Source organism: Ursus americanus, chromosome 7 (genome assembly GCF_024610735.1).
Source record: "Ursus americanus isolate L20-20 chromosome 7, mUrsAme1.1.p, whole genome shotgun sequence".
Taxonomy (NCBI): Eukaryota; Metazoa; Chordata; class Mammalia; order Carnivora; family Ursidae; genus Ursus; species Ursus americanus.
Window position 1 is genome coordinate 21,720,826 of NC_142133.1, and position 17,230 is coordinate 21,738,055.

General features: G+C 36.7%; 1 protein-coding gene across 6 annotated transcripts in view; it reads right to left on the reverse strand.

Moving 5' to 3' along the window:
• ASB3 (ankyrin repeat and SOCS box containing 3) overlaps positions 1-17,230 on the reverse strand; it is a 101,523-nt gene that overhangs the window by 4,766 nt on the left and 79,527 nt on the right. For all 6 annotated transcript variants that reach the window (XM_045787968.2, XM_087863395.1, XM_087863394.1 and 3 more), the window contains one exon: positions 11,059-11,192. In XM_045787968.2, the coding sequence (XP_045643924.1) occupies positions 11,059-11,192 (134 nt within the window). The remainder of the gene's footprint in view (positions 1-11,058; positions 11,193-17,230) is intronic.

Genomic DNA, 17,230 nt, shown 5'->3' on the forward strand with positions numbered 1-17,230 from the left:
CACATATGCAATATTTCCAAGCTCACAAAATTCCTATGAAAGTTTTAGCGATGCATAGGATTTCCAGATGTGTTACCACTAGGCTGAGAGAAGATCAAGCCATGCCTTGAATTTATAGTATGAAATAGCCCAGAAGCTGTACATATGTAAAAACACACTTTCATGAAAACCTCTTAAAGCCAGATTTTAATTTGTTAAATCCATCTCTGTCTTCTTGGATTATGGCACTGACCGTAGCCTAGAAAATGATGTCTGAAACCATGCTATACTTTTAAGTCATTTTTCTGACCCAGTCATATTTAATTTAGTATATTAAACCTGGTTTATCTATACATCCATTAGCAGACAAACAACCTTTAACTTTTCATTCCTATACAGAATTCTATTTTGCTCTTTTTGTTGTATGTACTGACAGAACAATCAAAACAGAAGGCTACATGTTATATGAAGTTTTAAGATGAAACATGATAAAACTAAACCCCACAATTCTTAATTCATATGCTTATTAATGCCAACTTTACTATAGCACAGAACTATACATACATCATACATACCCACTATCTATACTTCCCACAACCAATCATCTCTAGCCTGCCCTCATGCCAATAGTCAAATGATCTATCTGCCTGGACTACATTTCTCAGGTTCCTCTGCATGGCTTTCTGCATGAAATGTATTCATTTGACTTCTGGGCCATCCAGTACACTTTATATTTCCATCATTAATATACTGTCCTTCTGGTTGACTTCCATCCTTTTTTCCTAGTCTTTCTTAATTTACCAGTACAGTCTGTCTCTCTCTCTCTCTCTCTCTCTCTCTCACAGATTACAACCAAAAACTCTAGACAACATACAAAAAGCAACTACTTGAGGGTTCTGAAAAATAAATAACAGACAGATTAGGGCAGGAAATCAAAACATGGAGAATGACCAGTAGAACAGCAATAACCAAAATGAATGGAAATAGAACCATATAGTAAAAAGACCTGCCTGGAATTGAGAAGCCACTATGAACAAGTTGTATGACCTTGGACAAGTCATTTAAATACTTTGACTTTGAGTTCTTCCTCTGTAACACAGGCATAATGCCTCATCTATAAAACTGACAGGATGCCACCTCTCTGCATTGAAAGGTTGTTGATGAGGTTCAAGTTAGAACACATTTGCAAAGCATTTTATAAACTATAAAATAACATACAAATCCTACACACCATCTAATCTAGTGATCTCCAAATGTTTTGACTGCACACCCAATTAGGGAAAAGTCTGACTACGTAATGCCAAAGTGTAGATACTTAATTACATATCAATGATATGTATATACTATTAAATTAACATTATTTATACTATAAGACATATAAAATTAAAAGAATAAGCTAAAATAAGATATACTTTTTAAAATGTCTATTAGAGGTGTAAAATCTTTTTTACTTTTACTAAAAACATTAACATTTTTTTTTAAGATTTTATTTATTTATTCGACAGAGATAGAGACAGCCAGCGAGAGAGGGAACACAAGCAGGGGGAGTGGGAGAGGAAGAAGCAGGCTCATAGCGGAAGAGCCTGATGTGGGGCTCGATCCCAGAACGCCGGGATCACGCCCAGAGCCGAAGGCAGACGCTTAACTGCTGTGCCAACCAGGCGCCCCTAAAAATACTAACATTTTAACAAGAGCGAAGTGATTGACTAATCTTTATAAATTTACTTCTTAGTGACTTGGCAATTCCAAGATTTGGTTCTAGGTCCAGTTTATTTCAATACTTGGATGTAAGGGCTGATATGGCTAAAAAAATATCTTACAAAAAAGCATGAGGTCCAAATGGGAGGAATACATTGTAGCTTAGTTGAACTAATCAGGATACTATCTGATCCCATCTTCCAATTATGCAAAAGTTTTTATCAAAATTTATCCAACAAATTTCTATTTTTTCTGTTATCACTTTATAAGCTAATTAGAAAGTTTTGCTTCTCTACATGTTTATTAAATGCATTCAAAACCCAAGGAAACAGTTTCCAAGTACTTTAAATATGTCAATACGAGAATTTTTCTAGGTGACACACATTGATTTTGGCAAGAAAATCACTTAACAATAGAAGTATTTCCCCTTATTTTTTTCCAGAATCATCTCCCCAAGCAAAGCTTTCTTTCAGAAAGTGTTTACTTTCTCACTCAGTTAAAATATCATCTTCACCTTAAATTAACAGAATTTTTAGAAAATATGCACAAGATTTCATACTACTGATACCTATTTATCACCAATAAAAAGGAGGTTAAGAAAAATTAGAACAGTGGTATTTTAGCAAGAAAAAAGTATATAATCTATCTTTAAGTTTGAGGACTCTTACATATTGTGCCATAGGAGAATGAGCAAACCTCTATATGTATAAACAACTATTGTGGTCACTCCCATCACATAATAAAGTACTACAAAGACTTTAATATATTTCAAAAGTCATGTTTTTAGGAAGTTATACACCACGGTATTACTTTGTGCTGCTCCGGTTTCAACTCCTTTCCTGTGATAGTCTATTAATGATGTAATAAACTCATTTCATGAATGATGTTATCTCCATGACTCCATCAGTAGTCATTCTTACAGAGATTTTCCAAAAAACATTTTTCTAACCCCTATGGATATGTAAGTACAAAGCATTGGGCCACGTGTTTTCAGCTGGTGTGGTGGGGGGGGGGGGAGACGAAAACTCAATTCTTACAACTACATCACTAGTAGAGAAAAGACAAAATGAAAGGGAACTTCATCATTGATAAGCAATTTTATTTTCCTCTTTCCCACCTTTAGAATGCCTCTTTGGAGCCTGTAATATTTGCAAATTACTAAAATCATCTAGCCTAAGCAATTTCCTGTGGTTATCAAATGAAAGAATGAATCATGGTCTTAGAATCTCCTAGAAAAATCCATTCTTCATTACCCTACCCTGTTTAGGGTATTAAAACACAGTAATCTGAGACAAGAGGAAAAAATTAGACTCAATATTATAAAGTAAATTTTAACTGCTCTACAACTTTTCCATAAAGTTCTCAGGAATCCCCATTCTACCATAAACAAACTCGCCTACATCTAGAACACTGTAGAGAAAACTCTCCTCCTCTGTCGTCACAGAAGGCTGGTCCTCCCAGGGAAATTAGTTCTTTGACCAATTTGTCACAGAGAATTTTCTCATTCGTCCACCTCTGTCACACCTACCACAAAGTCTAGGAGGCAAATGTAGCATTCTCATGGTTCTGCACCAATTCCAGACTCATGGTTTTCTGTCTTTAAATTCCAGGGTACACTACTGCCTATACTTTCAGACTCTGCTTTCCCTTACTGCCAATACACTCAAATCTTTCATATCATGGAGACCTCAGGTCCCCAGACTCCTCCTGCCACTATCAGGTCCCTTTCTTTCTCATGTCCTTTCCTATTGAGACTAGATTCCTGGAGGCCCATCACTTATGTTATTTTATCATCCTCAGTTCTTCTCTATCTGCTGACAATCCCCAGGATCAATCTAACCACTCTCCTTCTGCACCTCAACACAGAGAAAGTGAACTGATGCTGGGATCCCGTAACCAAAATGATCCCATAACCATATAAGCTAGTACCACCAGCCAGGTATGTAGGGCCGCTCATTCATTTCCCACAACAACCATTCTCAACCATCCCGTTCCCACCCAACTGTCACTTCAGTCTCCTCAGCACCATTTCCTTCCTACTTCAGAGTGAAACAGGAGGACTTCGGGGCCCTCTCTCTCTGAAGGCACGGTTCTCCAACTATAAACTTATCTTGAATCACACCATCTTCATCTCTCTTCTTCCCAAACAAATGGGCCTATTCAAGGCTAATCCCATCTCCCTCTGGCTTATTCGAAACCTTATCACATAAATAATCACTTTTATCCAAAGTGATAATAAAATAAAAATCCAAGATTTTTAACCAAATATTTAATGTTGTTGTTGTTTTTACAAACTCAGACACCTTAATCTATAAAACATGTCAAGCCTCTGCCATAACCCTGCATCATTCCCTTTAGCCCTTGCACTCAAGAACTATGCTCGCTTTATTTCTTCATTCATAAATTCTGCCAGTGTCTAACACAGAGTTGACATGTAATTAAAGAATCCACTCACTAAGGAATTAATCTATATAAACAGCTAGATGTGTAAATGTCCATCTATAGAAATACTTGCATGATAGCTTCTCTTTACTTAAAACTTCTGCCTGTGGTCCATATTTGTAACTAACTAAAATTACAGACTGAATGATTAAAAATTCTCAAATGAACAAGCTATCCCCGAGCTAAAGGTTCTATTCTAATTGCCTGTCTACCTTAAAATAGATATTTTGGGTCTAGAAAATAATTTTTTTTTTAATTTGGATATAGGTAGTCCCCAGGGTCTGCCTGCACACAAATCCAATGCAATACACATCTAGGAGAAGTAAGATGATCTTTCAAATAATATTGGTAACCTGATACTTGGAATACTTTTTAAAATTCTGTTTTAATTGCTCTAGGGCAACACTTTCTCCTCTCTCAGCTTACCAACAGACTATTGACAACATCAGAACAGTTTTAACGGCAAAATGTCCCAGCAACCCTGGCTACAACCTGTTAGTACCTAGTTTAGTAAGAATTTCCCCACCACACACACACACACACACACAAAGCCATGTGGATTAGTAAGAAATGCTATGTGATGCTACACTTGGATTAGTAAGAGGTTGTGTGAAGCTAAAATTATAAATGGGCAGATGGGATCTTGTTAAAATTTTCAGTTAACTATAAATTTCTCATTAAAAAACAAAACAAAACTAAGTCTGGCTCTTAAATCTAACAATAAGGGCAGTCTGTAGGACACTGTTAATCAAGGCATGATTCTGCTAGAGTTATAAAGGCCAAAAATATGGCTGGAATCTTGGAGGTCAAGTTTCCTACTCTATAAATAGAAGATCACATGTTTAATTTTTCAAGATAAAAGGCAATTACTGTTGGGGTTTGTAGTGATAATACCTCAAACCAGAGAAAATGCCTCTAGAGTTAAAAACTCACCAAATACCGAGCTTTAATAATTCTATGGGCATGGTCCCTGTGACTAGACACAATATACCATGTTTCCTGTAGTTTTAAAAGGACAACTCTTTACTCCACATATTTTCCTGATCCCTACCAAATTTAGAGACCTTTCAATTTACTGAAAATTTTATCTGAAAACTGCAAGTTGGGGTTTTATAAATCAGCATTTAAAATAAGAAGCAGGTGGTTTTTAGTTGAGCTATTCCCCCAAACAGCATTTGTATAAATACTCATTACCAAGTACACGACTACATTATTTGTAGCTTTTATTGACCTTTCATTGGACATGGACTCTGACACAGGATTTAGTTATGGGTTAACTGGGTTACAAGCTATGTTGTGCTGTGATAACATATAAATCCTAAAAACCAGTATCTTAACACAACAAAGTTTTATTTCTTCCCCATGTAAAATCTTCCTCAGGCCAGGTGATTCTCCAGGGCAGGTGCCTGAAATGACAACTAAGTGTTAGGTTACTTCCACCTTGCATCACCACCATCTCAAACATGACTTTCACATTTCCTCAGTTAGAGAAGTGAGAGCACAGAGAGCTCACACCCAATGACCTTTGACTACTTACACCATTCACATGATAATGGCGGCTGGAAAACCCAAGTCTTCCTGTGTTCCAAGGAAGAAGAATGACAAAATACGTTATAAAAATTATGTGAGGTAGGTTCTATTATTACCCTTCTTTTAATTGAAGAAACTAAGGCTCAGAGATATAAGTAACTTCTCTATAGCTAGAAAGTAGTGGAGGGGGGCGCCTGGGTGGCTCAGTCATTCAGCGTCTGCCTTCGGCTCAGGGCGTGATTCCAGAGTCCTGGGATCGAGCCCCGCATCGGGTTCCCTGCTCCACTGGGAGCCTACTTCTTCCTCTCCCACTCCCCCTGATTGTGTTCCCTCTCTCATTGGCTGTCTCTCTCTCTGTCAAATAAATAAATAAAACGAAAGAAAGAAAGAAAGAAAGAAAGAAAGAAAGAAAGAAAGAAAGAAAGAAAGAAAGAAAGAAAGAAAGTGGAGGTGTGTCTATTTAATTCCAGAGCTCAAATATGTACCCATTTACTTGGCCTGATGTCCATGCAAAACCTGAACCATATCATTACCATTCACCACCATAAGAATCAAAGTAGCAGAGGAGTTAAAACTCTCCATTAGCTTGAAATAAGATTGTGCCACACCTCCTATCTTTTAAACAAGCAACTTAATGATATAAAAGATACATCTTAAGGGGCGCCTGGCAGACTCAGTTAGTAAAGTATGGGGCTCTTGATCTTGGGGTCAGGACTTCAAGCCCCATGTTGGTACAGAGATTACTAAAAGTAAATAAGAAAATAAACTTAAAAAAAAAAAAGATGTATCTTGAAAGATGTATCTTGAAGAAATGAAATTCGCCTTTTGCACAAGATACATGCTCTTGCTGTAGATAACAGAAAAATGTTTTTTTAAAACTGGATATACATTATTACCTTAAACTAGAAATGGCTTGAATAGACAACTGGAATGCTAGTTAATTATTACCAAAAAGGTATACTTCAAACTTACACAATGTTATATGTCAAATATATTTCAATAAAGCCAGGGGAAAAAATATTACCAGAAGGAATACAGATAAGCTACTACTAAATTTAAATTGTTTCTGGTAGTTATTCCTCAATTTTTAAATGCAAATATAACAATCTCTTAAAATAAGGTGCTACATGTAGTCAGTTTAGTGTACTTACTACAGGCAGGGGTTTATCGTGAAGAATATACGAGGAAGGAGCATTGCTCCAAACTATGAGTACTGCTCAAAGTTTCAAAGGAAACTCTGGTTGTGGATACTTGCTCAGCCCATCATATTTAGCAAGGAGTCCTCATAATGTTCTTTGTGTTTCACAAACAGAACACCTAACCTATCACAAATCAACCTTTTCTTTCCATTTCTGTTTTGCTTCTACTTTGAAGCTCGACTATCTCTTAAAAATATGTTAACTCAACCTGCAACACAAAATAGCTGCACTCTCATACTTCTTAGGTACTATAATTTTAGATTCCTTGCTAACTACTACTATTATTACTACTACTGAGTTGAGGGGCGTCTGGCTGGCTCAGCTGGAAGAGCCTGTGACTTTTGATCTTGGGGTCATGGGTTCGAGCCCCATGTGGGGTACAGAGATTACTTAAATAAATAAAATTTTTTAAAGAAATTGAGTTGAAAGATACAATATTTAGAGAGACCAGCTGAAGTACCTGTAGGTCATCCACTCCTCCAGATATTACAAATCCAGCTCTGGTGAAGTCAGAGCAACAGATACCTTAATACCTGGATGACACTGTACTGATCCCTTAAGAACTACTTTTATTGAATTATAGTTTGGTTTGGTAGCAAGAACACACATTGAAGACTGGTAAAGTCAAGTCTCAAGAAACCACGGCTGCCAAGATATTGTCTAGAAAACTGTCCACTATGACATTCAAGAATATCTATACTTCTGAGCAGTAGGTTTGTTTTATATTATGAACTCTGTAACCTAGTGTCAGTGACTAGAGAGCTTAGTCAGAGCCAAGCTTACAGTCTGTCCAAAGCCAGGTTTTGATCACCATGCTATATGCTCTCCCTGACTCCATTTTATATCCATCCCCAACATTACTTTTCATTATTCTTTTGCTTCCACTTTTAACTTCTGCTTTACTGTTTTATGATAATCTACATGTATAAACTACTTTAAATCCTTTTTAGAACAAAGCAGAAGAACATTGAAATGAATAGATCAAGAGAGCTTCCTGGGGCCCTTTTAGGTCCTTTGTAGAATTCAGATTCATAAAATACTCTGGGTAGAATTGTACATATTTGATCATTAAAGGGGGGATGAACTAAGCCAAGTACTTTTATCCCTAAGAATTTAATTACTTAGAGTTTAAGTTGGACAGCTGGGCAGGGATTGGCAAATTTTTACTCCTATGTGGTTAAAATGATGTTTCTAAGAGGTGTATACATAAGGCAGATGATTTAAAAAATTGTCATTAAAGCTGTGAACAGTCACTCAATCTTACCTGCTATACATTTCCTTTCTGATGCAAACAAAAACAAAAACAAACAAAAAAAAAACCCACAACTTTTTGAAAAGCAATCTGACTTCATGATTAAAAGATGAGCGGCAAGGGACTAACTGTCTTTTTTATTTATGAACTACCAGAGCAAGCTGCTATTTCCTTATGGAGAAAAAAGGTAAGGAAAGGAGAATTCTGACCAAGTACATAGCATCTCCAAGACTTGAAAGGGCCTTAAAAAAAAAATGGAGAAAATCCTTTCTTTGGGATAGACACTAGTATACCTAACGAGCTACGGAGCTGAAATTATCTAGGGGCTCACAAAGAGTTGTAGAATTGCAAGAAGCCTCTTTTCCAAAAAATTTAAAGAAATATATGTAGTTTCTACTATCATGATAAGTTACTGGAGAAAGTAGGTAAAAGCAAGACTGTCATACATTTGAGAGGTAGTCAAGAGTTGTTTTTCTGGGCTCACTTCCATTGGTGTTAAAACGTTGGCCATGCTTCTGCTCACCAGAAATCCTGCAGCTCAAGATCCAAATAAAGATAACCTATCTACAGAAATGGGAGTGTCAGGATGCCTGGGTGGCTCAGTTGGTTAAGCGTCCAACTCCTGATCTCAGCTCAGGTCTTGATCTCAGGGTCATGAGTTCAAGCCCTGCGCTGGGCTCCATTCTGGGCCTGGAGCCTACTTAAAAAAAGAAGAAATGTAGTACCTGAAAACTGAAGGAAAAAAGGGAAGCTGGATATATTGAAAGAGAGCCTTGAACTACAGAAAGGAAGAAAAGTACAATCCTATTGGAAATTCAGACAACTGAGTAGATGGGCGTATCTTTTCCTCAGCCTTACTAAAATCCAACATTAAATGGCTCCCATTATCTGCAGAAGAAGAACAAAGAAAAGTATACCTTGAGAGACCAACATAAGGGAGAAGAATGCAAGTTATTCCTAAGTAGTCTGCAATAAGAACAGGGTTAAAAAGGCATTCCATGATAGGAATTAAAAGGCCTTCTTAAAACCAGACAACCCAAGAGACAATGTAGATCGGAGTTTCTCAAACTCAGCACTACTGACATTTGAGGCCAGATAATTCTTTGTCGTGGGGGGCTGCCCTGCACATTGTAGGATGTTTAGCAGCATCCCCCACCTCTACGCCCTGGATGACCAGAGCCCCTTTATCAGTCATGACAACCAAGAAATGTTGGCAGACAATGCCAAATATCAGGGGCAAATCATCCCTGCTGAGCACGACTGCTATTGATGAAACAAGTAACAAAGAGCTGCCAAGAATAACTCACAAATCTGGGTCAATAGCTCCCAAACCATTCTACTTCTCAAACCAGGATACAGAAGGAACAGCAGGACTAGTAGGAAAAATTCCAAGTTCAAATTTTGGATATGTCAAAATGTGGGATACCAAGTAGAGATGTATAAAAGGCAGTTGGATACATGGGAATGGAACCAAGAAAAGAGGTCTTGGCTAGAGAAGTTGGCCAGAAAAGCATTAGCTACATTAGTACGTCTGAGAAAGACTTCTGCAAATCTTCAGCCAAAATAAAATCCTCTTAAGAGATAAGGATTATTACCTTACACAAGCTCTACCTAGTGCCTAATTAAACAAGAAGCCCTTGATGGATTTAGTCTACTGCAGGGTAATGTACTCATGCACAATTTTTACCTTCATCTGGACAAACCTGCCATATGTTAAAGTCTTCAGAGTAAACTCTCACATATCTTTACTAATTGATACACTGCAATAATTTTCCCATTTGGCATATGCTCCCTCATTTGACTTTTGTTTCCAAATGCATTGTCCCATATTCAATCTATTTTGAATAGATACTTGTTCTCTGCTGCTTCAATACATAATCAGTAAAAGAAGATGCAATTCTCAACATTAAGAATCAAATGCAAGTGAGTTTTCCAACATTATCATTAAAGAAATTCTGTATGAAAAGACTCAGACTCCAAACAGATTACTTTATTTCTTCAACAGAAAACTCTCTAAGAGTTTGAATACACCTTAGTTCAAGAGCATATTTTCCTGAATGTCTGTTTTTGATTGAGAAAATTTACTTAAATGTAATTTTCCAAGAGATTACAAGACACATTTCTACATATGCATAAGTTCACTTGTTAAAAACCTATTCAACATGTTTTATGAAGAGCTACATTTCCTGCAAAAATAGCAGTGAAGAAATAATTTTCCTAACTTAAGACATAATCTGGTTAACAAAATACAGTTAAAGTAAAATAAATCTGAATAAGTAAATAGGAATACTTTGCAATATATTGTGTTTAGTTTAAACTGGTTTCCTTGTGTAAAATCTTCTACTGTGCGCTTTTTTAAAACTAGCTTAAGAAATTTAGTAAGTGAGAGGAAGTCGAGAATTTGTTTTAAAACAGTCATTTAAAGTATCAATCAATTCACAGAATTTTCACCAAGCTCACCTTGATAGTTATATCATACCAACACACTGGCACGCATTCAGTAAGAACAGGTATAAATAAGCGATGGTAATACTTTCTTTAGAGATGATAAATTATTAAAGAGAGAACACAAATCCACACAAACTCCTAAGAGGAAAATTTTTCTGATCACAAACTAAATATTCACTTACAACATTTTTAGGACTCACTTTTGTTTACATAATCCTTACTAAAAATAAAAGGATACCATTAAATGAAAACATCAATAAGTACTTGGTTTTTGGTACGTGTTCCTTAGGCTAAACTTACCAAATCAGATATGATTTTTGTTGAAGGAAATTACTCTGATCCCCCACCACCATTACCACAGCTCCATCCTTTCTCTACATAAAGAAAAGGCAAATGATGCCCAATTTAATATATGTTCTCCGATGACTCTGGTCACTTAAAATTATAACATAGCTAGAGGCGGAAGAGAAGAAAAAGTAGTGAAACATGTTTGAAATTGTACTTTCTTACCAATATGTTGCTGCAGAGCCCAAGAGGAGTTTGACGCACGAGCGGAGAGCATCTTTTCAACAGTTGGAGGAAGCCTCCTCCAATTGGTAAACTCCAAAGTGAAGATAAGGGTGTCAACATTGACGGAGTCAATCCTAATTGGAAAGACGTTAACACACCATTAGATACAAAAGGGTTCATCCTGAAAACAAACACCACATAACTATTCTTACATCGCAGTATAGAAGGAAGAGTGAAAACTGGGGCATAGAAAATATTTGTGTAACTGGAGGCAAGTTCTGTGGATACGAATAATCATCTACAGGTTCCTATACGAAAATGAATCGACTCTGTGTGTAGTTTTCCGGTAGATAACCAGAGAATCTCTACTCTTGTAGAGGACGAGAACTTTCCTTCCCATTCCTCAGCAGCAGGGGTAAGAAAAAGACAGCACCAGCATCATCGATGGATTTGCCATTACCTCCTCCCACTTGGACCATCTTGCTGAACCTAGACTGGTCACCCTCACAGACACACAATTTAACAGCCCTGAAAGGATAAAGCCCAAACACCCAAAGTTAACTCTAAACTGAATATATGGGAGAGATGGTCTTTTTCTGTCCAACTCCCAGGGATGTACAATTGTTCCCCTCTACGAACCTTACCCACTATAGATTCAGTTCTAAAAGATGTACCAGAATAAGTTTTGTCTTTAAGGACTGAAAGGTGTTCAAGATAAACAGTTCTCCCTCTATATTTTTAAAAGAATATCAAATTTTCCTACCAATGCAGCCAAAAGAGACTTCCCCAAAATTTTATAAGTATTTGAATACTACTGAACAGAGCATTTGTCTAAGAAAAGTTCTGGTTTCTAATACTACCTCTACTACTTACAAACATGCTGCCTAAATTCTTTAAGCCCTAGATCATGGTCTCCAAGATAAGAATAATACTTAACCTGCCTATTTCAGGGGACAATTTGTGAAAATAATATGAAACAATACAGTAAACATACTTTTTTAAAAACAAAAATGTTACATAGATATTTGATTATTATTAGAACTGATCTGAAATTTTCAGTATTGCATTTTTGATAGGGCTAAAACATTGTACACATGAAATTTAGTCACAGCTTAAAGGGGACTCCAAATTCTAACAGGATTACCTATCTTGTACTCGACTAGATACTCCCCTACTGTATCACATTGTTTGAAGAAAAATAAAATGATTAGGGCCTCTGGTAATTACTTCTAAAATTCTTTCCAAGGTTGCTATTTTGAAGACATTACTGAGCAAGGACTAAAGAAGGGGGAAACAATAGAAGGAAAGGAAAGAAACTGAGTAATACCCTCAACATGTCATCTCAAAGATAACTTAATTCTCGTAATTCAGGGTCAAAGTGTCCTTGAAATGACTGATTAGAGAGTATGAAAATTATTTCCCAAACTCTTAATTCTCTAATATGCAAGCATATATAAGAAAGAACTTAAAGTGTAGCAAAATGCTTTGGGAAAACATTCTACTTCTTGGAAAGCTCTTAGTGAAATTACAGCTTATCAGGAAATACTGAGAATAAATAAAATGATAAAATATCCTCAAGAGCAAACAATCTCCTTGACTTTCTAGTATCCTGCTCCAAAGGTTACTTAATTCTAGCTCCTTATTTCTTTTCTAATGGTTTCATTTTTCAGCTTAAGTGTGCTTTAAGTCTCACTGTGACCAAATACAAAGTCATTTTTATGCAGTTATCTAAACACACACGAGAAATAAATCTGTTTCTACAGCTTTAGTTAATATAATGGTGAGTGTATTCTACCAATGCTGATAATGCCACTAAAAATGTATTGTTACTGTACCACATTGACCATTACATTGTACAAAGCAGTTGTACAATCATAAACAAGTGACAGTTAATCAACTAAATGCACAGATGACATTTACTTTCTATTATTCACCTATTACATTTGGGCAGGGGTGGGGGGGTGTATCTAGTCTTGCATTTAAAGTTGAAAAAAAAAATCTCAATTCTGTAGATTATATTGTGACAGGCAATTATTCAGCCAGATACATTTTTTAAGACTGTTTAAGGCAAGCAATACTAGGAAAGACATTTATAATTTACATGACAAAGATTAAGCAACAGACTTACATATGATATAAATAAGATACAACCAAAATCCACTTTAACAACATACTGGAATTTTTATGGGAGAATTTTTCTTGTAACAGCTCTTCGAATATAAATTTGATCAAAGAAAGCAAAACATTTATCATATTCAGCATAAACATATCCATTCAATAAAAGATCAGTGAACAAAAATTTGACCATGTTAAGCATTTTCATTGCTAAAGTGAAATTTTCCATTGTATTTTTCTAATGAATATAAAGTGACTAAAGTTACTCCTTTGGAGTAAAATATATGCAAGCGGCATTCTCAGTCCAGATAGTTGAAAGTTTTACAATTTACTTCAAAATAATTTGTAGCTTATTGGTTCTCTCTCAACTCTTTTCTGTCCTAATATACCCAATGAATACAGCACACAGAAATATGACAATAAATATAACACACACATTCTTTTTTTTTTTTTTCTTTTAGAGAGAGAGTAGTAACCTGGGGGGGTGGGTGCAGTGGAGATGGCAGAGGGAGGGGGAGAGAGACATCCCTCAGAGTCCAACCCAGGACTGAAAACAAGAGTCAGACACTTAACTGACTAAGATACCCAGGTTCTCCACAAATTCTTAAATGAACTATTCACATGGGGAGAGGGAAGATCCTGTATCAGGACTGGGAATGGAAGAGCATATTTTACAAAGCCTTCTGGGAGAATAAAGCTAAATAATTCTCTCTCTCCATCTAGGTGGTTGGCTGAGGAGGAAAGGAAAAGAGGCAATGTTTAATTTTTTTCCCTGTATACAGGTTATTCCTAATTTAGGGATAGGAAGGAGCAAGAAAAGTTGGCACATATCCCCTCCCCCACATTAGGCAAGGGATTAAGGTGGCTGAAATTAAGTGATGTAACTACAGGATCCATGTGGACACACAGGACTAAGGCAGCAGAACACAGTGGTTAGAAAGACAGACTTGAGCCACGTTACAGGACGGCCTAGGTTCAAACCTAAGCTGAAGCACTAACTAGCTGTGTGAGCTTGAGCAAGTATATTAAATAGTCTGGGCCTCAATTTCCTTCTCTGTAAAATAAGGATAATAGTATCTACTATATTTTATATTAAATGAGTTAATACAATAACAAACTTAAAATAGTGCCTACTGTGTCAGGCAGTATTCTAAGTGTTGGTTGAGAAAGAAATAAACCAGAAACCAGAAGGGAGTGTGAAGGGTAAAAGTAACAGACAAGTAATACAGAGTCCAGTTAGGAGCTTCAATGGAGGAACACAAAGAGTACTGCTGAGAAGAGAGTGGGTGCCCTGAGGACAAGCACCAAGCTGGGTAACAGAGAAATGGGGACACACTGTCAGGGCTGTCCACAGCTACCCCACGTGCTGGCCTGGATTTACAGCAGCAGTTGGGGGAGTGAATCTTAGAATGGTGAGAGGCAACTGCTGCTAGCTTTTAGGAGCCCAATACAACCATAAAATTCACTAAGCTAATAGTTAAGGGTATTTAAATAACTTTGTTAATAGCTAGATAGAGCACTCCTTAGCAAGTGTTTCTATCTCAGTGGTGTGTGTGTGTGTGTGTGTGTGCATAAGTGCATGAACATGCACATGTACAGCGGGTGTAAGACAAATAAGCACCTATAAATAACTTTTAAAGATCAGTGATTCCTCTTTAGTAAAGTGGCAGGATATAAAATCAATGCACAGAACTAAGTCGCATTTCTATACACCAACAATGAGACAGAAGAAAGCGAAATTAAGGAGTTGATCCCATTTACAGTTGCACCCAAAACCATAAGATACCTAGGAATAAATCCAACCAAAGAGGCAAAGGGTCTGTCCTCAGAAAATTATAGAATACTCATGAAAGAAATTGAGGAAGACACAAAGAAATGGAAAAATGTTCCACGTTCATGGATTGGAAGAACAAATATAGTTAATATGTCTGTGCCACCTAGAGCAATCTACACATTCAATGCAATCCCTATCAAAATACCATCAACTTTTTTCATAGAACTGGAACAAATAATCCTAAAATTTGTATGGAACCTGAAAAGACCCCGAGTAGCCAAAGGAATGTTGAAAAAGAAAACCAAAACTGGTGGCATCACAATTCCGGACTTTAAACTCTATTACAAAGCTTTAATCACCAAGACAGTATGGTACTGGCACAAACACAGACACATTGATCAGTGGAACAGAAAAGAAAACCCAGAAATGGACCCTCAGCTTTATGGTCAACTAATCTTCAACAAAGCAGGAAAGAATATACAAAGGAAAAAAGACAGTCTCCAACAAACGGTGTTGGGAAAATTGGACAGCCACATGCAGAAGAATGAAACTGGACCAATTTCCTTATACCATACACAAAATGGACCCAAAATGGACGAAAGACCTAAATGTGAGACAGGAATCTATCAAAATCCACGAGGAGAACACAGGCAGCAATTCTGTGACCTTGGCTGCCACAACTTCTGGCTAGACATGTCTCCAAAGGCAAGGGAAACAAGGCAAAAATGACCTATTAGCTCTTCATCAAGATAAAAAGCTTTTGCACAGCAAAGGAAACAGTCGACAAAACCAAAAGACAACCAACAGAATGGGAGAAGAGATTTGCCAATGACATATCAGATAAAGGGCCAGTATCCAATATCTATAAAGACCTTATCAAACTCAACACCCAAAGAACAGATAATCCAATCAACAAATGGGCGGAAGACATGAACAGACATTTCTCCAAAGAAGACATCCAAATGGCCAACAGACCCATGAAAAATGCTCCACATCATTCAGCATCAGGGAAATACAAGTCAAAACCACAATGAGATACCACCTCACACCAGTCAGAATGGCTAAAATGAACAAGTCAGGAAATGACAGATGTTGGAAGAATGCGGAGGAAGGGGAGCCCTCCTACACTGTTGTTGGGTATGCAAGCTGGTGCAGCCGCTCTGGAAAACAGGATGGAGGTTCCTCAAAAAGATGAAAATACCTTACAACCCAGCAATTGCACTACTGGGTATTGACCAAAAAGATACAAATGTAGTGATCCGAAGGGGTACCTGTACCCCAATGTTTATAGCAGCAATGTCCACAATAGCCAGCAATGTCCACAATAGCCAAACTATGGAAAGAGCCCAGATGTCCATTGACAGACGAATGGATAAAGATGTGGTATATACATACAATGGAATATTATGCAGCCACCAAAAAATGAAATCTTGCCATTTGCAACGACATGGATGGAACTAGAGGGTTATTATGCTAAGTGAAACAGTCAATCAGAGAAAGACAACTATCATATGATCTTACTCATATGTGGAATTTAAGAAACAAGGCATAGGACCATAGGGGAAGAGAGGGAAAAATGAAACAAGACGAAACCAGAGAGGGAGACAAACCATAAGAGACTCTTAATCTTGGGAAACAAACTGAGGGTTGCTGGAGGGGAAGGGGATGGATAGATGGGGTAACTGGATGATGCACACCAGGAAGGGTATATGTTGTAATGAGTACTGGGTATTATATAAGACTGATAAATCACAGACCTGTACCCCTGAAACAACTAATACATTATATGTTAATTAACTGAATTTAAATTAAAAAAATAAAAATAAAAAATAAATCAATAACAAAAATATAACTAGGAAAAAATCAGTGATTCCTCAATGAACTGTCAATAATCTCTATATTTCATTCAATCATCTAAAAAATTTAATGGATTTCTATGAAATTTTACTGAAAAGATATAGATAGAATTGCAACTGTGACTATCTGACAAACAACTGGATATAAATCAACTAGTGGGAAAAGGAGTAAATAAAATTATGTACTCAACCTGTTGTAAAGCTATAAACAAAAAGTAAAATGGGAATCAGAATGTATATCTAAACTTTGCTTTTAGTTTTATGTTCTTCAAACAACCTACCAGAAAGCAGTTTTTCCTTACAAACCACGTATCTGAAACACTTAGTATCAAAAGGGATGATAGCCCCAAGCATAACCTCTGCTTAGTAAAAATTCCTTAATTCTATATATTGGCAGATATAATAAAAAGGTGAGATACTGAGATCC